Here is a 21,609-nt window from a genome sequence, read left to right as displayed (position 1 = left end):
TGTTCCTTTAGCTGATTCATATAATCATAGCATGGTAGGATTGGAAGGGATCCCAAGGGTCATCTAGTCCAACCCCCGGCAATGCAAGGATCCTACCCATAGCCAGCCCTGGCCTGGCTGGGCTCCAAACTCCAGCCTTCTGGTTACCATTGCAATTCTGCATGGTGTGGAGAAATGAGAGTGTAAGCAACACATTTCTCCCTCCCCTAACACTGATATGAGATCCACACCATGCAGCCCTTTCAATAACTAAAGTCTAAAGGGCTGTCACATGAAGCAAGCTTGTTTTCTCCAGCTCCAGAGGCCCTTAGGGCCTGAAGCAGTGACTTGGAGGTTTTTAAGCAGCGCTTGGATGGCCATCAGCCATGGATCATCTAGTTGAGATTCCTGCTTTGCAGGGGGTTGTACTAGATGATCCTCGGGGTCCCTTCCAACTCTACAATTCTATGCTTGCATGTTTTAAAGAGCATCCAATGCACCTTTAAAGTACACGACTTCCCCCGAAATGATTTGTGCCATTGTGGCTTCCCTCTCACAGACCTACAATCCCCAGAACCCCTAACAAACTAAAATTCCCAGGATCATTTGGGGGAAGACACCTGGTTTTTAGAACAGGGATAGAGAACCTGAAGTTTGTTCACCCCCATTTCCTAGGAACCAGGAATCGGAAGCTCAGGTGCTTCTAACAGTATGGTTATAGGGAACAGCGAGTATAAAATATTGAACGTAATAGAGTTATTAAGGTAATTGTATCAGAATTCTTATGTGAATGTTAAGGAGGGAGGGGGAAAGACAACTGTGGAATTCTGGTGGTGAGTGATGATTGGATGAGAATTTGAAAGGGAGTTTGAAAGCAGGGCAGTTGAGAGTCAGTTCAAAGCAGTGGATTCTAGAAGGGACAGTTGGGCAACTAACTATTCAGTTTAGGATCAGTCCTCTAGTTATCTTTTTTGTAATAAAGCAGCATATAAGATAAAGAGAATTTGAGGACATAACCTCAGGTACACACATAATCCTACAATCATTTAGTGAATCATCCATACAGTCTCCTTTAGTGAGGGTGCAGTACCCAGGATCTGGACCAAACATTGATATTTTCTTTTCTAGTTTCATAGGTTTATGTTCTGGTTCTAATGATGTAGTAGGGGTGGGGGCTCTTTAAATACTGGGGGCAGCCATACACTCCTTTTCTTCTTAAAAAATAATAATAATTTCCCCTTGTTTTCAAAAGCACATGTATTGTCTCTTTCTTCAGGTTCTTCAGTTACATTTTTTGTGAGAATTGGTGTTATATGCAGTATAGAGTTGGGTAGAAAAGAGGGGAGGGGAGTGAACCCAACCCTCCTTCTCGGCACTCCACTGCTTTAGGCAGTTTTATTATCACCCAGTTCTGAAACCAGCAATCAACCAGGCAAGAAGAGAGAAGGGAAAAGACTGGGGGGGGGGTTGCCTTCCTCTCTGTACATTTCTTTTGTATGAGAGGTAATCCCTCCATCCCTTATGTAAACTGGCAAACGTGCTTAAACCTGATCCTCACTCTGAAGCCTCTTTGAACAAAGTGGTCCTGACTTCTGAGACAATATATATATCTTTTCATTTTATAAAGTGAAATATACTCAGAGTCGCAAAGTGATTTCATGCTCTTTATTCAGCTCATGGTGGTGAGGAGGAATGAATGAAAGTCCCCTCAAAGTATCTGCTTTATATACATTATTTACACAATGGGCTGCACATGACTGGCTAATTCTGGAATTCTACTGTAAGCCAATCAGGTTGTGGATTCACTTATATCTGGAGCATGATTGGGTGGTTCCTGCCAACCAATCATACTGCTGCATTGTTCTAGGACCAATCAGACTGCTGCAATTTGGATCCTATTGTTCTAGGACCAATCAGACTGCTGCAGTTTGGATCCTATTCAACTCAGTACATAACAGAAAGGAACAGTTATCTTTATCCCAATGTCAAAATCCTAAGAACCACAGCCACCCAGCCATTTTAAAAACAGGCTAGAGGGTTTCCCTTTCTCTTCAATATGGCCATTGTTACAGAATGTGATATAACAGATAAAAGGGGTGGTTGATGAGCACAAAGGCACTGCCTAAACTATTCAACACTGTCTTCCCCCTGTATGTTCAACAGTCACAACTGGGTTATAAGAAACAGATGTACAGTACAGTGCAACTGCATGAAGGTTTGCTGAAAGGTAAGTCCTATTGAGTTCAATAGTACTTACCATATGGTTCTGAGAAACTATTCTGTTCTGGCTGACTCCTCTCTGGAAGAGAAGATATTACAATTTCCTTACCAGGTCTGGAAACTGGCAGAATTGCTGTAGCCATCCCAACGTTATAGTCTTCTTCTCAAAGTTCTGTTTATTTTTCAATGAAGTTGCATGTTCATGTCTGGTAACTTTGCATCATTTATTCACTGTTGTCAATTTTGAACCTGATTTTTATGTATAGGTCACATCACTTCAAATTTCCTCACTGTGTAGATGTCATGAGCAGGCTGTCCATACCATTATATACCAGTTCATTTGAGAAATTCTATCCCAGGAAAGAATTTTCTACAAATTGTCTTCCTTGCCTGCAGATGTTCCTTTCAAAGTATATTTGGGTCTTGTCTGCAGGTGTCCTGTAATCTGGATATCCTCAACAGTGGGCATTAATGTAGCGTGTGGGATACAATTCTTTAAAGTCAATAGTATAGAACAAAGCATTGGGCTGTTTTCTGTGGAGCCCCTATATCCCTATGGTTCTCTTCAGACACCACCACTTCCATAATCATTATCGCCACTTTTTTATACCCAATGCTTTCAGCATGTCTTTTTCAGTAGTTTATCTGCAAGCATTTGTGTTTCAATAGAAACTCAATGTTTGACTACCTGGCATGTGAGGACTTTGCACAACAGTCTATGCACAGCCCTGCATCTGAGGAACAGCCTAACTACACCACATGTTCAACTTAATTCAGTGCTATCGTTTGTAATTAAATGAGCAAGCTTGTCTTTATAGAGAGAGTTAATTTCCACTCATGGAGATAATCACACAACATTAGGGTTTTAATCCAATCAAGAGACTTTAAGGTACATAGGCAAGCTTTTCAAGCCTGACTGGTAAATCTTCCTTTAAATCTTCAGTTTGGAAGCACACTGTTATCAAGTTGAAAACCAGACTCTTAAAAATGTTTGTTGCCTTTCGAAATGTTCTGTTGCTGTGGATAGTTCTAAAACGTGAGTCACACAATTCAGAGCCAGGATATGACATTGTGGTGCCTGAGGCAGTCAATGATTCCTCCTGTTTCACGTACAAAAGCCACCCAGACTGGCAGCCGACTCTACATCAACACTGGTGACAGACCACCACACACCTAAGGGCAGCAGGCTAGCTTAAGTGTCACAGTTCACACAATTCTTTTTTATCTCTGGCCCTCACTATGCCACCTGAGGCAGCTGCCTCACTCTTCCTAATGGCAGGGCCTGCACTGTTCAGATTCGAAGTCTCAGGTACATGTAGGAATGAGTTTAAAAACTCCACAGAAGACAATCATGGGCTTAAGATACCACTGTGCTAAAGTGCCCAGTCCTAACCATCCTTACTTGAAAGCAAGTGCCACTGCACATGGAGATAATCTTTGTTGCCTAGGATTTCAGTTATGATCTCCCTTATTTATTACTGCACTTTGCGACTTAACATTTCACAGCGTAACAGTGAGAATCGTTCTGCACTTGGCAACGCTCTCCCTGCTCTTCAGGTACTTAAAATGTCCACAAACATGGATTTTCGAAGTCACAGAAAAGATTTAAAACGTTTAACAAATGGGCAGAGGAAGATGAGGAGCGAAGGCCCCTCCTTTCTTTGGACATTTTGGACCGGCCTCCACTGAAGGCCCCGTTCCTGTCAGAATAAGGAACCCAGGCCAGGGCCACTTAGGCCAGCCTTGGGGAACTTGCGGCCACGTAGGAACCTGCTTCTATTCCAAGTCATTCCTCCAGTTAACGTAGCTCTGTATTGCCAACACGGGCTGGCAGCAACTCTCTGTAGCCTCAGGTCGCAGCTTTTCTCCAGCCCTACTCGGGTGCCACTGAGCCCCGAACCTGGCACCCTGGTGCATGCAAAGCATATGTCTTCCCAACTCCCACCATCCTTGGCTGAGGGCAATGGGAAGTGGGAGACACTGGGCGTCCCAACAGCACCTGCAGCGCTGCCTTAGGGGTAAAGTTGAGGACTCCGCTTTCCACCTCAGAAACGCGGGGTTTTGCATTCTGACGTGCTTATGACGCTTGTCGGCGACGTCTCTCCAGCCCCTGAACTTTCCGAAACCCTAGCAACGACGCCGTTAACCCTTCAGCGAAGAGACGGCGCTCCCTCAAGAACAAAATGGCGGCAGAACCGCTTTCTCTTCCCCCATCTCCTCCCCGCCCGCGCACTCGCTTCTCCTCCCAATTACGCCATATCCGGAGGCGGAGGCGATGCGACCGGAAGCTGGTCGCGTTTCCAAGATGGCGACTCCCTATGTTACTGATGAAACCGGTGAGTGGCGGGGAGCCGCGGCTAGGATGGGAGGGGGGCTCTCGGGTGCCGGCGTCCCCCTCACCGCCACCGCCACCGCCACCACCCTGCCTCACGCCAACTCCAACAGGTGCCTCGCCCCGCCCCACCCCCCTCCGGCCGCCGCGCTCCTCGGTTATCCCCGACATGACGCCCCTCCCCTTCTCCATCCTTGCCCCGCCTTCCCCTTCCATTCGGCTCCGCGACCACGCCCCCTCTGAAGGCCTTTCCCGCTCCCCGGTTGCGGCTTATCCCGCGCTGCTTTCCGTTGTGGCCCCGCCCCTTGGCTGCGGTGGCCCCGCCCCCGCGGCCCTTAGAGCCGAAGCTCCCCTCAGTCGCCTTAGATCCCTCTGGCCGGAGGGCGGAGGCGGCCTCTCACCTGCTCCTTTCGTTTAGGACCGGCGCTATTGAGGAACAACGATGGGCATTAAGCACTGCCTGCGGCTCGCACTCTGACCCCTCCGTCCCTCTTTATATGAGGACAGTGATGGTGTATAAACCATGAGACCCTTAATATCTGGGTCCTGGGTTCGAATCCCACGTTGGGCGAGAGATTCTAGCATTGCAGGGGTTTGGACTAGATGACCCTCGCAGTCCCTTTCAACTCTACAGTTACACGGTTCTGACATTGCATATGGTGACTCTACCTGGTCACTCCCTCCAGTGCCGGATTAAACCCTGTGGAGGCCCCCAGGCTGTTGAAACCTTGCAAATGATCTCCTCATACGTTTTTGTAATTTTCTTTCAAGATCGCATCAGTGTTATTTTGATCGTTGTCACAGGGCCCCTAAAAATGCCCATTTGGTATGGTAATCCGGCACCACCCTCCCTCCCCATTATGAACTATGTGGAAGCAACGCATATAGGTTTCAAGTGAAGCTACTCCCTCCCTGCCACCCCATATCTTAGCTTTTCCTCACCCAGGTATCCCCTGTTAAGCCAAACGCTGTTAGGGTTTTAAGACTGCAAGTGATTACGGGCCTCTTTTCTCCCACACCCAATACCAAGAGACCAGATGCAAAGTAGGAAACTTGGATAGTTGTGCAGAAGATGAAATTTCAGCAGGGATGGAAAAAGCTGCTGCTGCTGCTGCTCTTTCTCCTCTAACAAATCAAGGTACAGAAGAAGCCTTTTCCTCAAATACATGTGTAGTGGCAAGGCTTCGTTTTATTTCTGTTTGCTTACTGCATTTATATCCTGCCTTTCCTCCAAAGAGCTAAAGCAGCCCCCGTGGTTGTCCTTGCCTTTATTTTATTCTCGCAAGAGCTCTGTGAGACTGAGAGGTACTGACTGGCCTAAAGTAAGCCAAAGAACTTTGTTGTTGAGTGAAGACTTGAACCCAGTCTCTCATATCCTAGTCATGCTTAAACTCTTATGCTGCCTAGGCTCAAGTGTCAGTGCATTGTTCTCCCTCTGACAGATAACGGTGGTGCAGTGCTTTTTGCTTTTTTCCTACATTGCATTATGGTAGTTCCAATACTCTTCCCCATGACTTCTAGTGAATGAAATGATTTGTGCGTCAGCATATGCTGGGTACTTGCATATTTCATCTTCAATATGGGATTTGAAATACTGAACTGATTTACTCTCTGTGATCCTTGCAGTAGCCCTGTAAGTGAAGTGTTATAGAAATGTTAAATGTTCTGCAGCAAGAAATCCACTTGTGGGATAATCAGATGGGATGAGCTCTAGGGATGTTTTCACATTAATTTCTACCTGCAAGCCACTTCCTAATGGGATCATGGTAACATGCAAAGCCGCTAAATAAAGTATGGTTCAAATAACTTGACTTGTTTGAAACTGTTGTGCCTTTTTAATGGAAATGGTTTTATAGTAATTTAGTAAGTATATTAAATAACTATAAAACCATTTCCAAAGCCAATTTCCATAGTAGCAAAATTCCTCTTGGAGGCAGTAGAAATCAGAAATAAGTATGTACAGGCTAAAGCTCCTCTGTTGGCTAGCAAGGCTGATTTTACACCTTAATAACTGTTGATATTTATTATTATGGTACTGTGTATTTTGGGTTTATGGCCTGCAATAAAGCTATGTGTGTGTATATTAAATTTAGGCATATCTTGTCTTTTGCTTTTGCTTCTTTTAAAGGAAGTATTATGGTGTGATACAGCTTCATTGTTAGCTGCCTTGGGTGGACATGGTCCAGAAATGTGGCTTATGAATATTTAAAATAAATAAACATTCACAGGATTTTTTAGAACGCTGAAAAGCCCACATGATCACATAGAGATATGTAAAGATAGGGTATCCTTTCACAAATATTTTTGAATGTTTTAGGGAAATACATCGCTTCCACACAGCGTCCAGATGGCACCTGGAGGAAACAGAGGAGGGTGAAGGAAGGCTATGTTCCCCAAGAAGAAGTGCCCGTGTGAGTTAAACACTCGTCTCTGCTATCCTCACTTTCTTTCTTTTCTTCTTTCTCCAAACAATGCATTGCCCTAATTTGGTGCAAGCAAAGGGTACATTGCTTGGTATCTTCCCAACAGTACAAAGGAAATAATGTAGAAGGAAATATAGGTCTGTTCCATCTGGAAATTTGTGTGGGGCCCATCTATTGTATGTCACGTCTTATCTGTTTACGCGTATATGTAAACACAGCTCCTAATTACATTAACACTATTTTATTTTTATGTATTAATATAAATTTAATAAAATAGTGTTAATGTAATTAGGAGCCGTGTCGAGCATGTGAACAGATCAGATGTGCCATACAACAGGTGGACCCCACACCCAATTTCCAGATGGTACAGACCTTATGCTCCTTTCTCCATTCCTCCCATTTTATAATTTGGGACCTTCCGTTCAATCTCACCTTCAGATTATGATTATGATAAACCTAAATATCTGAAAGAGTGGCTGGGGAAACCCAGCCAGATGGGTGGGGTAGAAATAATAAATTATTATAATAAGAAACAAAGGACAATCTTGTTGAAACTTGTTTTTCAAGGAATATCTTCTCCCTACTGGCCTCTGTTATTGGAAATGAGAACAACATGCAGTTCTGTTTAGACATTTTGCATATCTGCAGTTATGACATCACAAACCAAACAGAAACTCCTGCCTCCGTAGTTCTCAGTGTGAAAGTGCAGCAAGAAGGAATTGCAGCAGGAATGGTAAACACACTTGTGTTTGACTTTAGATACTCTCCCCCTCAATTTAAAAAAATACGTGGGGTGAGATCCAAAGAGCCTCCAAATTAGTTCTGTGTCGCCAAAGAAGCTTGTTTCTCAAACAGCTTACTCTGCCACACAACATACCACTTTTGAAATGGAAGGGAATTTCAAAAGCAATTTGCGATATTGTCAGGTATGGGGAATGGTTATCAACATTCCACCTAGGCACTCCCTGGCCACTCAGAATTTCTAAGGTATTTATTTATTTATTCAGTTCCATCCAATGGTCAGGGACAACAGAACTAGTAGCCCTACAAAATCATGAGGGTCCCAGGTTCCCCATCACTGCCTAGGACCAGGTGCCTAAATGTGAAGATTTAGTATCATAAATAACATTAATGTGGCTTTATCACCCATGTCTCTCTGGCTTTAGAAGACACCATTGATGTATGAACAAAAGTGCCCCAAAGGAAGCCATCTATACCAGGCAGCAAAATAAATAAATAAATTCTGTACCTGCCACCCTGCCTTTTGGAGGTGCTGCTGCTGCACTTTCCCCACCAATCAGTGTTTATGGGGCTTCCCAGCACCACCACCAAAAAACCATCATAGTTAAAAACGTCCCTTTAGACTTGGGACGGGTGTTTACTGATGCAGTTACCCCAGGCTGCAGTATGCATCGTCCACTGAGAACCAAAAGGTGGCATGGATTCTTCAGGGCACTTGCATGCAGCTGCAAAACTAGTGTCTGCCCTAAGTAAGGAGCTGCACAGACACAACATCACTCCTGCCCCAGCACTTCATGTTGCAATATCTGCTGCTTTTTTATGGAAACGAGCTGGAATTACAAATGGACAGTTCTATTATATTTTTAGGGGCTCCCCCCTGCTCTCCTTTCTTATAGAAGCACTGAAGGTAGGATTCCTCCCTTCTCTCCCCCCCCCCCCTTGATTTCAAGTACTGATAGAAGAGAGTTCTGATATCTTTTGTTCCATGCAGGTACGAGAATAAATATGTGAAATTCTTCAAAAGCAAACCAGACCTGCCTCCGGGCCTGAATCCAGAGGTCAACACCCCAGTGGCCAGGCAAGCTTCAAAAGGACCAGAAAGTGGTGAGATAGGTCTCTCCAAGACGGCCAAGAGGAACCTAAAACGCAAGGAGAAAAGAAAGCAACAGCAGGAGAAAGGGGATCGTGATACAGATGACCTGATCCAGTCATTAGAGAAAACTACCTTGTCAGTGACACCAGGCAGCAGTCGGGATGCTAAGCTGGCTGTCCCCGATGGTAGCACAAGGCCCCCTGCAGGCAGCGGCGATTCCTCATCTGCCACAGCCAACTTGGAGAAGAACAAGAAAATAAAAAACGTGAAAAAGAAATTGCGGCAGGTGGAGGAGCTGCAGGCACGGATTGACTCTGGGGAGATCAAGCAACCGACCAAAGAGCAGTTGGACAAGCTGGCTCGAAGGAAAGCTTTGGAAGAGGAACTCGAGGATCTGGAGTTGGATTTGTGAGGGGTTGGAATTTCCACCGGACATAGTGTGCATAGGAACAAACCGTCCCCAGGGGAACATTCTGAGAACTGTGCAACACACAGACCAGAAGAAGCTGTCTTCAGGCTCTTCCTTTGTACCTTTTATTTTATTTTATGTTGGGTGCTGTCTGAATTTTTAAAAGTATTTCTCCCAGCTATTGATGTGTTAGATACCTGAGGACTCTAAAACCTATTTGCCACCCTCCTTAAATTTCCTCCTAGTCTCTTCCTCCCCATTGAGGTGGGTGGCTGGGAATGTCATGACACAGGGGGGTGGCTTTCAGAGGAACCTGAGTGGGTGGAGTGTCCCCTATCTTCCTTCTCCCTGCCCCTGTATAATACTCAACACCTTTATGTTCTCTGTAGTGGCCACTCCACCTCCCATCTTCTCTCCTTCCTCATTTTTAAAAGAGATGCAATAATAAAAATTGCAGTAGTGATCTCTGCGTCTAGGATGTTCTTCCTCCCTTTTAATCCAAGCAGCCTTTTGGTCTAAAGCTTGTTTTGTTTTGTTTTTAAAAAAAAGCTTCTCCATGGTAGCAATACTTGTATACCCTTCCCTTTTTTAAGCAGGTAACTCAGTTAAACTATTCTTTCGGGTGGCAATTGTGAAAAAGGTAAATTCAGTGTGAGGGGTTGAAAATGAAGCTGCCAATATTGTAATGTATTTATGAAAATCTATGGTGTAAGGTAAAGGACCCCTGGACAGTTAAGTCCAGCTTTTCCGGGTCATGTGGCTAGCATGACTAAACCACTTCTGGTGCAGGAACACCATGACGCGTGTCGGAGCGCAAGGAAATGCCGTTTATCTTCCCGCCAAAGCGGTACCTATTTATCTACTTGCGGTGGTATGCTTTTGAACTGCTAGGTTGGCAGGAGCTGGGACAAAGCAACGGGTGCTCTCTAAGGTGTAACCACATTTGGGACACTAGTTTCCACATCTCCAAAAGGATACTGTGGAGCTGGGAAAGGTATGGAAAAGGACAACCAAAATCATGAGGAGGCTGCTCTACTTCCCCTGTTACCAGGCTGGGAAACTTCTGGCCCACCCTAAATTGGACTACAATTCCCCTCATTTCTGACCATCACTTGCTGGCTGGGGCTGATGGGAGTTTGGGATCCATCAGCATCTGAAGGGCAACCCGTTCCCTATCCCTGCCCTAGAGGAAGGGTCAAATGTGGAGAAAATGGGTTAGAGACGTTTCTTCCTCATAATATGTGAGCCGAGTATCATTCGATGATATCGATTGGCCGTAGATGAAAGGACACATTCAAGAAAGGAATTCCATGCCATGTGTAGATTTATGGACTTCGCTGCCACAAGATGTGTTTACGACCACAGGCTTAGAAGCTTTTAAAAGGGGATTAGACACATTAATGGACTTGTCAAAGGCATGATCCCTTTGAGTTATGGACCTGCTTTTCTGCCCAGCTGTGTTTAATGTTGCATTTTGGACTGACAGCCTTAGTACAGCCTCTCTCTATCGCTGTTCATGAGCAATGAGCTGAAGCTCTCAAAAAGCTAGTAGCACTGAGTTATCCCCCCATCCCGAACTAAAACACTGTACACTGTTCCTCTGCTAATCATGTTCTCTCCCAGCAAACAAGCAGGGCTGGGAAACCTTCAGTCGGAGGGCCACATTACCTTGTGGAGGCCACATGCCCGTGGCAGGCAGGCCCAGAAGCAAAAGTGTTTAAAGCAGGCTTCCTCAACCTCGGCCCTCCAGATGTTTTTGGCCTACAACTCCCATGATCCCTAGCTAGCAGGACCAGTGGTCAGGGATGATGGGAATTGTAGTCTCAAAACAGAGCCAAGGTTGAAGAAGCCTGATTTAGAGCAATGGATGAAAATATTCCTTTCATTTCCACACACATTTGCCCTTATGTTCTCACACAGCCAAGCAAGAAGTATCAGGAGTTCACAAATGCATTCTAGACAGGCAAAAATGCCCAGGGAGGTTGCAAAGCAGGGCTCGGGCAGGGTATGGTCTGGGGCAGGGGTCAGCAACCTTTTTTAGCCGTGGGTCGGTCCACTGTCCCTCAGACAATGTGGTGGGCCGGACTATTTTTTTTGGGGGGGGGAATGAACGAATTCCTATGCCCCACAAATAACCCAGAGATGCATTTTCAATAAAAGCACACATTCTACTCATGTCAAAACACCAGGCAGGCCCCACAAATAACCCAGAGATGCATTTTTTCTACTCATGTCAAAACACACAGGCCGGATTGAGAAGGTTGCCCACCCCTGGTCTGGGGAGAGTCCTGAAAGGGCACATTTTACCCCTGGGCTTGAGGTTTGCCATCCCTGCTCAAAAGACAAGAGGTTGGATAATGAGAAAATAGGATTCCATGTCTTGCTCTTTGTTGTCACTGTCCAGCAGGTGGCACCAGAAGGTCTTATTAGTGGTGCAACATCCCGATATAACATACTGTTCTATTACTAGAGTGTTGAGCTATTTTGCCCTTCCTGAACCCCTCCCTACGTACAGTAGGGGGAGGTAGTAAAGGATATCCACCCCCCCTTTTTTTAGCCAAGAGGTTGAAATGTCAGTGTTGGTTGGCAGATTCTGTAGCTGTCTTTTTAGGTCAGTTTGGCTGGCGGTGGATTTGGGGAGTATAGCTGACCTAGTTCCCATCCCAGACTCTTGATTATTTTCCACCCATTAGCATCACCACCCAATCTTCCAGGGCACTCCATGCTCCATATTCCTCAGGATCATTACAAGTGCCAGTCACTGAGATCATGGCTGAGAATAAAACGGAAATTGCACCAGTGTGGAAAAAACAAGACTGTTTGTGTGTGTTTTTCTCGGTTTGCACAGCTGCCATAAGTGGCAAGAAACTGCCTGCTGAATTGCCAAGTGGTGCACTTGAAGTTGAAATCTTGCCCTTGGGAGGCTACTGCCCAAATAGCTAAGGTTTGCCAGCCTCTTCGTTCAAATATGCTGCTTGTCACTTTAAAAGCACTCAGAAGAGGGGGCAGTTTTTGATCCACAACAGACAGGATAAAGGATGGCCAAAGGAAAGATTAGTATGGAAAAGTGAATGCAGCCGCTGCTTCTCCCGCTTTGCTTCTCGGTCAGGCTGGTCAGTTCCCCTTTCTTTTTCCACCTACTTGAACCAAAATGGATGTTCACATTTCTGGAAGCAGAGAGTGGTTGGTAGAATCAAGTGATGTAGGCTGGGAGTTCTCCCACTGAATCAGATGAAACAGAACTGGCACACTGGCACCTGTCCCTTCCAGACATGTGATCCTCTCTCCTGCCTTGCTTTAATTTCTACTGAAACCTCTGTTTAGAGATTACTGCATTTTATCTCTTGCTGTTCCATCTAAAGAGCTTGGGGTGGCATCTATATTGTTCATCCCTGATATTTGACTTAACGACAACCTTGCAAGGTCAGCTAAGCTGTAAAGGTAAAGGCAAAGGGACCTGTGACCATTAGGTCCTGCCGTGGCCGACTCAGGGGTTGCGGCGCTCATCTCGCTTTATTGGCCGAGGTAGCCGGCGTACAGCTTCTGGGTCATGTGGCCAGCACGACTAAGCCACTTCTGGCGAACCAGAGCAGTGCATGGAAACGCCGTTTACCTTCCCGCCAGAGTGGTACCTATTTATCTACTTGCACTTTGACGTGCTTTCGAACTGCTAGGTTGGCAGGAGCAGGGACCGAGCAATGGGAGCGCACCCCATCATGGGAATTGAACTGCCGACCTTCTGATCAGCAAGTGCTAGGCTCTGTGGTTTAACCAACAGTGCCACCTGTGTCCCTTAGCTAAGCTGAGAGATGGTTTATTAGCAGACCTAAGTTTCACGGCTTTGGGGATTCGAACCTGCGTTTCCTTGGCCCCAGTCTAGCTCCTGCTCTTCTCTGGTTCTCAGAAATAGCAATAAATGATCCTCAAACGCATTTCTGCCCAAGCTGAGCAGCATGCAAAAAGCCCTCTTAACTCTCTCCTCCCATGTGTGAATAACAGCTGAGGCTTTACAGTTGCCCACCAGGAAGAAGCAAGAAATTTAATACTGTATCTCTCTCCCCAGTACATCACACAGAATGAACAATAGCTTAGGCTCTGTCAAGAGTTCTCACCTGCTCATTCCTGCCCAAATGACTACCTCATTTTTATAGTATCCATATACATTCACAGTTTGCTGACATCTATCTGTGGATAGACAGCATCTAAAAAAGTAGAGACATCACCTTGCTAACAAAGGTCCATATAGTTAAAGCTATGGTTTTCCTAGTAGTGATGTATGGAAGTGAGAGCTGGACCATAAAGAAGGCTGATCGCTGAAGAATTGATGCTTTTGAATTATGGTGCTGGAGGAGACTCTTGAGAGTCCCATGGACTGCAAGAAGATCAAACCTCTCCATTCTTAAGGAAATCAGCCCTGAGTGCTTACTGGAAGGACAGATCTTGAAGCTGAGGCTCCAATACTTTGGCCACCTCATGAGAAGAGAAGACTTCCTGGAAAAGACCCTGATGTTGGGAAAGATGGAGGGCACAAGGAGAAGGGGATGACAGAGGACGAGATGGTTGGATAGTGGATGGTTGGATAGTGTTCTCGAAGCTACCAGCATGAGTTTGGCCAAACTGCGGGAGGCAGTGGAAGACAGGAGTGCCTGGCATGCTCTGGTCCATGGGGTCACGAAGAGTGGGACACGACTAAACGACTAAACAACAACAACAACAACAAATCTGTGGATAGTTCCTTGCGGTACATTTCGTGTTGTGATGATCCAATACATAGTCATAAACAAGCGTGGAAGACACTGGGTTTTTAAACTTTCTGCTCAATTTTTATTACTCAAAGGCCTTGCTAGTAGTAGTTCTAGTAGCAAACCAATAGTAAAACGGGCGTCATTTCACCCATGCATAAGCCAGCGGTTCTGCACATACACACTTGTCTCGCCATACTCTCCCCAGGCAAGCAAGAAGGATTATTACACTTCAAGGACACATTCCAACCTGGCAAAAGCACTTGAGGATGCAGAGTCAGGCCAGCGAATATTGCAACCTGGAGAGCGGAATGGCCTTTAGAGAGACACAAGTGCCTTAAATTCTCCTGCATGCCTGCTATTACCCCTATAATTATGAACTGCCGCCTCCCAGCTGATGCTATTTGCAGGGGGGGGATACCTGCACATTAAATGCAAATATGCATTTAATATTATGTCACATTGGGTGCTCAGTGTATCGCCAGTTGCAATTTTGTGAGGTTAGAGGATGTCAAACCTGGATTCAGTTCCTGTTGAGTCATGAAGCTTGCTGGATAACCTTGGGCCAATAAGTATTCACAGAACTGTTAGGATAAAATTAGGTATTTCTTATGTATGTTGCTCTGAGCTGCTTGGAGGGACAAGGTGCCTGCCTCATGTGATCCATAAATGATAATCATTTATTTCTCCTTGGTTTTGATATTAAATAACTCAGGGTAGCCTTTTATTCTAGATTTTGTTTCTGTCTTTTTTTAAATAATTGGTTAACTTTTATTTACATTATTACCCCTCTAATTTCTGAAACAGGAAATGCTGCTTGTTTGAAGAATGGATAGGAAGGAGGAGGAAGAAACCCACCCTGTTCTTTTTGAATGTTGCCAAATTTTCTTCACACCGCATCTTGTTTACTTCCCATGATAAGAAGAACCCCTGTGTGTATTGCTGAAATTAAACACAAACATTTTGGATAACGGAGTCTAGCAGGCGCATGTTGAACTTAGATTACATGCGCTCGTTTGTAGGGAGCTGGTGCTGGGAATGCTGGACAGGAAGGGATTTTGAGCCCTTCCGAATATGATTCTGCTTGGAGAAAGGCCAGCTCATTATATTCTGCTGCCTGAGATAGACAAGATGGAACCCCCTTTCCACATAGAGTTGTCACCCAGACTATCAGTTGAATCTTATCTTAAAGCTTCTGCTGCTACTCCACACCCACCCACCTCACTATCCACTGCCTGAGGCAGCTACCTAACTCTGCCTAATGATAGGGCCAGCTCTAGATAAGAAAAGCATCAAGATTTCTGAGAGGAGCTGTATGTGCACATTAAGCTGTCTTACAGTGAGTCAGACCATTGGTCTGTACACCTCAGTGTTGTCTACTCTGATTGGCAACAGCTCTCCAGGGTCTTGGGCAGCTGTGTTTTTGTTTGTTTGTTTGTCACTTTCACCCAATTTCTTTTAAGCAGTGATACCAGGATTGAACCTGAAATCTTTTCCATGCAAAGCATGGACTCTCCCCCTTGCCTCTCACACAAGTTAGCCCTTGGCTTGGATTGCCCCCTTACAGAGTGATAAATATAATATGTCTCTCCTCTCAAAACATCTGTGCTACAGATAGCTACATAACCAGCTGTGCTCTCTAATGCCCTGTTTCTTCATAACTTGTCATTCTTGTCGCAACAGGTTTTTATTTTGATTTATACTTTGCCCCACCCCTAAGGCACAGAGCAAATCACAAGATTTTATTATCTTTTTTAACCTTGTAACTGCTAGTGTAACAGCAGAGAGAGGTAAACGAAGAATTTGAGGGTTACAACCGTTGTCATACACGAGGAGCTACTGCAAAATAAAAAGACATTTTCAGTGATGTGCAGAGGCCCATTCTGTTTTATCCCTTGTCTGCCATAGGAACATCTGAGCATTGCCAATAATTCTGGGGGACACTTTAATGTGTGCACCTATCTCATGTGGAACACGAGTCAGCCATGTTGGATCTTCGCTATTGTTCTACATGAACCGAGATTGTACCCTAGAACAGAAGTTTTCAGCTTATTCATTCTGGGAGCTATCATTCACCCAAACGTATTGTGACATGCCATCCAGATCTCCGAGCAGTGAGAGATTCCAGGTGTTTACCTAGGGTTCATGTGGAAATCAGGCACAGCAGAGACTGTAGTGCCTTTATTAAATATGGTTTATTTATGTTACTATCCAACCTGAGCTTATGACGGAGGGGTTACAGTGTTGTCACCCCAATAGGTTATTGTTTCTGGCATAGCCTCAGCCTTGGATTCAAACATAAATCAAACTTGCTCTAAAATGTGGCTCTGACCCTTTCTCCAGCTTGCTGCATTTTTCAGACTGTAGCATCGCTGCCAAAACCCAATTCTGATCTCAGCTCTAAAACTTTGTTCCTCTCTTCAGACCAACTTGGAACTGAGAGAGCAGCCCCTCCCATTTCCCTCCTGGCAGGAAGATCCCTCTTTCTTGCTTTCCTGATGCCCCATTACCTTCTCTTTGTCTTTGATTAATGGCTCATCTCCCAAGCAATTTCCTGAGTATGGGAAGCTGCTATGACGTGTGTTTTAACACTTCTCTAAATCCATTGTCTGGCAGCCAATTTTAACACTCCAAGCTTTGATTAAATTCTAACACCTATCAGACCTAGGAATTTAGGGGAATCTGGAAGCTGCGAACTCTGGCACCCACAACTCATAACAATATATTTAGGGACCCAGTTTGCGTGTGCATCGTAGATCTGTCTCCAACCAATTCCTGTTTCACATCTGTGAGATGAATATGTTATTTCTAATACAAGTATATTTTTTTTTGTATTCAGGGCTGAAAATAGACTTAATCGCTTGCATGAATGCCAAAATTTTTATTACTCTGGTGGTAAAAGTCCTGGTTTCGTCTCTCCCTGGTAAAGAGGTGGGCTCCTTATATAGGTTCCAGTCCTCAGAAAATGAGTATGTGCCACTCATGTTAAGGCAGGTTCTTGTCGCTTGTGAATAATAATATTAAATAGGAGTTGGTATTTTAGGCCATCAGTGTGCCAAAATGACTGACAGGGGTGTGGGAGCAGACAAACCGGTAAATATGCTAGTGGGCCAGTACCTCTGGTAAGCTTAGTTGCAAAGTTCTTTTGCACAGATTTGAAAGCCAAGCTTCAAGAGGTTAAGCATCACCTCTCCAGTGTCTTATAGAGCATATTCATCCTTTGCTTTTTGTTCTCAATGCCATTCTTCTTCTCTATTCTTTTTGACGTACTCAATGAATTCCAGATGTGAGAAGGCCCAGCTGTAGGTTCACAAAGGTTAACGATCTGCAGTTCCTTGCTTCCATGTGTCTGTGTGTAAGTGTTAGCAACAGTGTTTGTTAGGGATAAAAGTTTGTGACTAATTAAAAAGTTCATTGCAGGGGGCGGGGAGGTGAGGAGTGAATGCCTTGGGGATGTTTCCATGGTGACCGGTCATGATGACTAACCCATCCACATGCCAAAAAACAAAGCGGCTCTGATCTGTCTAAAGCAGGAATGCCAAAGCATCGGAGCACAGTATTTTAAAAAGTGTGTGATAAGTAAAAGAGGCAACTATTTGAGATGGCGTAGTTCCTTTCTGCAGACATGAGACAAAACCTTCCTTCGTTTCCCAAACCTCTGCTACTACAGTGGTACCTCAGGTTACATACGCTTCAGGTTACAGACTCCGCTAACCCAGAAATATTACCTCGGGTTAAGAACTTTACCTCAGGATGAGAACAGAAATCATGCAGCAGCGGCGCGGCGGCAGCGGGAGGCCCCATTAGCTAAAGTGGTGCTTCAGGTTAAGAACAGTTTCACGTTAAGAACAGACCTCCAGAACGAATTAAGTACTTAACCCGAGGTACCACTGTATATGCATTTTCTATCCTGCATTCCCCCCCCCCATGATTACTTTTTCAGCAAGGAGGTTGTTTTCCACAACTGCTAAACTTCTCTCTGCTGCATAACTTAACAGGAGCCCTACTCTTCTTCGCAGCTTGACCCATCCTGGGTTGTATTCAACTAACCCAGGGAGCGGGTGGTGCTGTGGTCTAAACCACTAAGCCTCTTGGGCTTGCTGATCAGAAGGTTGATGGTTCAAATCCGCGCAACAGGGTTAGGTCCCATTGCTCTGTCCCAGCTCCTGCCAACCTAGCAGTTCAAAAGCACACCAGTGCAAGATAGATACCATCGTGGCAAGAAGGTAAACAGTGTTTCCGTGTGCTCTGGTTTCTGTCACTGTGTTCTGTAGCACCAGCAGTGGTTTAGTCATGCTGGCCACATGACCTGGAAAGCTGTCTGTGGACAAACGCTGGCTCCCTTAGCCTGAAAAGCGAGATGAGTGCCACACCCCATAGTCGGCTTTGACTAGACTTAACCCTCCAGGGGTCCTTTACCTTTACCTATTCAACTAACTGACTCAGTGTAGACCCACCAATGTTAATGACCATATATCAGTTCACTCCATTACAGTGGTACATCAGGTTAAGAACTTAATTCTGGAGGTCCGTTCTTAACCTGAAACTGTTCTTAACCTGAAGCACCACTTTAGCTATTGGGGCCTACTGCTGCCGCTGAGCCGCCAGAGCACGATTTCTGTTCTCATGCTGAAGCAAAGTTCTTATTAGCAAAGGTACTATTTCTGGGTTAGCGGAGTCTGTAACCTGAAGCGTCTGTAACCTGAAGCGTATGTAACCCAAGGTACCACTGTAGTTTCAATGGGTCAACCCTCCCACCACCACCACCCCGTAAATGTAATGGTGAAAATGCCATTTCTTCTTTGATAATATCTTCAGGTAGCTGCTTTTGAATTCCGCAACTATCTGCTGCTCTAGCAAATACCGTTGCTCAGTCGCCCACATCCTTTCCCTCCTTAGTGGGGAAAGAAGGATGAAAATAGAAACAAAGTATTAGCTCAGGAGGACGTGGGGTTTGCTGTGCCACACAAGTTTCCTAAATGACCTTGAGTTAATCACTTGCAGGCTGCGTATCTGTTCCTTGCTGCTGATGGTGGAAGTGGGAGGGATGCTGTTCCGTGTTCGGCTTGGCGGTTTGGCCTTCTCCGTCCTGTCAACAGTGGGCGCCCTGAGCCCTTGCTAAGGAATATTGCAATAATAAAATTTAAGGTCTTATTTATATAATAAATGTTCATAAATGTACCAACCCAGCACGTACGTAGACCAGCACAGGAAGACCGTCCTGAAACCATTTTGACTCCCAAACTGACCAAATGTTTCTCTGCAAGGAGGGAGGGGGTGAGGGAACCTTACCATTGTCTCAGGAAATAGGTAATCACCATCTCAAAGGAATGGCCAGACTACCAGGAAAGGCAATCAGATATGGCATTATCAGATAACCTGGCAGACAGGAAAAACAACAACATTCAAATTTCTGTTGTAGAACACCTTTTCTGTGATGTAGATATGATGTGGGGGGTGGTGGTCTTGGGTTACACCCCTTCTGTGATGTATGTATGATGTATGGAGGGGTGGTCTTGAGCTCCAGGGCAGGGAATTTAAAATGTCTATATAAGGGCAGGCACACCTTTGTTTGGGGTCTTCCTCTGTCCTCCTACGTGTGAGGGGAGACCCTGTTGCAGCAGCTTTAATAAAGATCAGGCTTACTAGCTGCTTTGCTTCTCAATATTCTCTGGTTGGCCTCTGTTATTTTCTCCTACCAATAGGGAACCCACGTAACGACTCTATATGGGCTCTTGGATACCCCATAAGGGAAGAAGGGAAGATTTTATTTACAACAATATCGAGGGGGCTGACAACACCTCCACCCCCTAGAGTTGCCTCTCCTGTTGTCCAGTGTTATTCATCTTCCATATTACCCTTCACTCTAAGGTCCCAGGGCAGGCCATGGCATACACAGTGTAAAAAAAGTTGCAGTCATAAAAATTGTCTGTTCCAGGCTTCCCCAACCTGGACTACAGTTCCCATGGGCCTCAGCCGATGAGGCTAATGGTCAGGGATTATGGGAGCTGTATTCTAATACATCTGGAGGGCGGCTAGTTGAGGGAAAATAGGACTTCTTTGACTGGCAGTAGCTTTCTAGGATTTTGAGGCAGAGAGATCTTTCCCATCCTACTTGGTCTTTTTTTCAGCTGCCATTAATCGAACCAGAAACCTTCTGCATGCAAAGCACACTGAGTTATGAAGGACCCCACACCCCACCCCATCCCCCAACTGTTAAAGGCACAAGAACCTAGCCAGGAAAAACTAAACTAAACCAGAAGTAGAAACTCAACAGTGACAGGAATACTCCCTTCTGCAGGAAGAAGCAGATGAGATTAGATAAATGGGATGGAAAACTTTCTGATTAAGCAATGGAACAAGTTCACAGAGGGCGTGAAGCCTCTTTCCTTTGAGTGTTTGTTGAGATGTTTGAAGAAACAGCCCCAGTCCCTGTCTGCTGTTCACTTCCCCAAAGGATGGGAAGTTCTAGGGGCAATTGACTTATGAGAAAAGAGTACTAGAGACTGTGCTTTTACAAAAGGTGGTATTAAACACTAGTCCTATTCAGCATAGACCCACTGAAGTTAATGGGCATGACTAGAATCGTAGCACTGGAAAGGACCCCATAGGTCATCTAACTCAACACCCTGCAATGAAGGAATCTCAGCTAAAGCATCCATGACAGATGGCCATCCAACTGTTGCTTAAAAACTTCCAAGGAAGGAGAATTTATAACCTCTCGAGGGAGACCATTCCACTGTCAAACAGCTCTTACTATCAGTATGTTCTTCCTGATGTTTAGTCAGAATCTCCCTTCTTGTGACTAGAAGCCATTGGCTTGAGTCCTACCCTCCAGGGGACACAGGTGGCACTGTGGGTTAAACCACTGAGCCTAGGACTTGTCGATCGGAAGGTCGGCGGTTCGAATCCCAGTGATGGGGTGAGCTCTGGTCACTCGGTCCCTGCTCCTGCCAACCTAGCAGTTCAAAAGCACATCAAAGTGCAAGTAGATAAATAGGTACCGCTCCGGCGGGAAGGTAAACGGCGTTTCCGTGCGCTGTTCTGGTTCATCAGAAGCGGCTTAGTCATGCTGGCCACATGACCTGGAAGCTGTACGTCGGCTCACTCGGCCAATAAAGCGAGATGAGCGCCCTAACCCCAGAGTTGGCCACGACTGGACCTAATGGTCAGGGGTCCCTTTACCTTCACCTTTTACCTACCCTCCAGAGCAGGAGAAAATGAACTTGCTCCATCTTTCATGTGACAGCCCTTGAGATATTTGAAGATGGCTATCATATCTCCTCTCAGCTTCTTCTTTTCCAGGCTAAAGATACCCAGCTGCTTCAACCATTCCTCATAAGGCCTGGTTTCCAGACTCTTTTATCATCTTGATCGCCCTCCTCTGCACATATTCCAGCTTGTCAACAAACCTTCTTAAATCGTGGTGCCCAGAATTGGACTAACTTAGGTTCATTAATTTCAGTGGTCTACTCTGAGTAGGACTAAGTTGACTACAACGAAAATATACAGTCTGAGTGAAGGGCAGACACAACAGATGAGCACTCAAGCATCATTTTTAAAAAAGCATCAGTTTCCCCCAAAGCACCAGCATGAGTTTTGGGCATTTCAAGGTTCCCCTTGTCTGGCCAGCTACTAAGAACTATGGTTATAGGTTGTGAATAGTGAGG

General features: G+C 45.3%; 2 protein-coding genes across 6 annotated transcripts in view; one reads left to right on the top strand and one right to left on the bottom strand.

The window, feature by feature from the left end:
• Positions 1 to 2,373, bottom strand: part of DGKA (diacylglycerol kinase alpha) — a 78,097-nt gene extending 75,724 nt beyond the window's left edge. Inside the window, exon 1 of one of the 2 annotated variants that reach the window (XM_079965399.1) lies at positions 2,237 to 2,373. In XM_079965399.1, coding sequence (XP_079821525.1) covers positions 2,237 to 2,239 — 3 coding nt within the window. In that variant the 5' untranslated portion in view covers positions 2,240 to 2,373. The remainder of the gene's footprint in view (positions 1 to 2,236) is intronic. The other variant, XM_079965403.1, reaches the window with a different exon arrangement.
• PYM1 (PYM homolog 1, exon junction complex associated factor) lies at positions 978 to 9,660 on the top strand. Of its 4 annotated transcripts, none has more exons than XM_079965679.1 (4): positions 978 to 1,001; positions 2,143 to 2,206; positions 6,849 to 6,942; positions 8,687 to 9,660. In XM_079965679.1, the coding sequence occupies exons 2-4, from the start codon at positions 2,167 to 2,169 to the stop codon at positions 9,198 to 9,200; spliced, it is 648 nt and encodes a 215-aa protein (XP_079821805.1). In that variant the 5' UTR covers positions 978 to 1,001; positions 2,143 to 2,166; the 3' UTR covers positions 9,201 to 9,660. The 4 variants fall into 4 exon arrangements, with proteins under 4 accessions (XP_079821805.1, XP_079821803.1, XP_079821802.1 ...); XM_079965676.1 differs by lacking the exons at positions 978 to 1,001; positions 2,143 to 2,206 and adding exons at positions 4,169 to 4,535; positions 5,562 to 5,669; XM_079965677.1 differs by lacking the exon at positions 978 to 1,001 and having other exon boundaries at positions 2,068 to 2,206.
• Positions 9,661 to 21,609: the final 11,949 nt, after the last annotated feature.

Source organism: Podarcis cretensis, assembly GCF_951804945.1.
Source record: "Podarcis cretensis genome assembly, chromosome: 2".
Lineage (NCBI taxonomy): Eukaryota > Metazoa > Chordata > Lepidosauria > Squamata > Lacertidae > Podarcis > Podarcis cretensis.
This window is presented reverse-complemented; position numbering and strand designations above follow the sequence as displayed.

Coding starts and splice junctions, on each gene's coding strand:
- PYM1 (XM_079965676.1), top strand. CDS start 4,475: ATGCGACCGGAAGCTGGTCGCGTTTCCAAGATGGCGACTCCCTATGTT. Junction 4,536..5,561: donor CTATGTTACTGATGAAACCG/GTGAGTGGCGGG, acceptor CCCAATACCAAG/AGACCAGATGCAAAGTAGGA. Junction 6,943..8,686: donor CCCCAAGAAGAAGTGCCCGT/GTGAGTTAAACA, acceptor TGTTCCATGCAG/GTACGAGAATAAATATGTGA.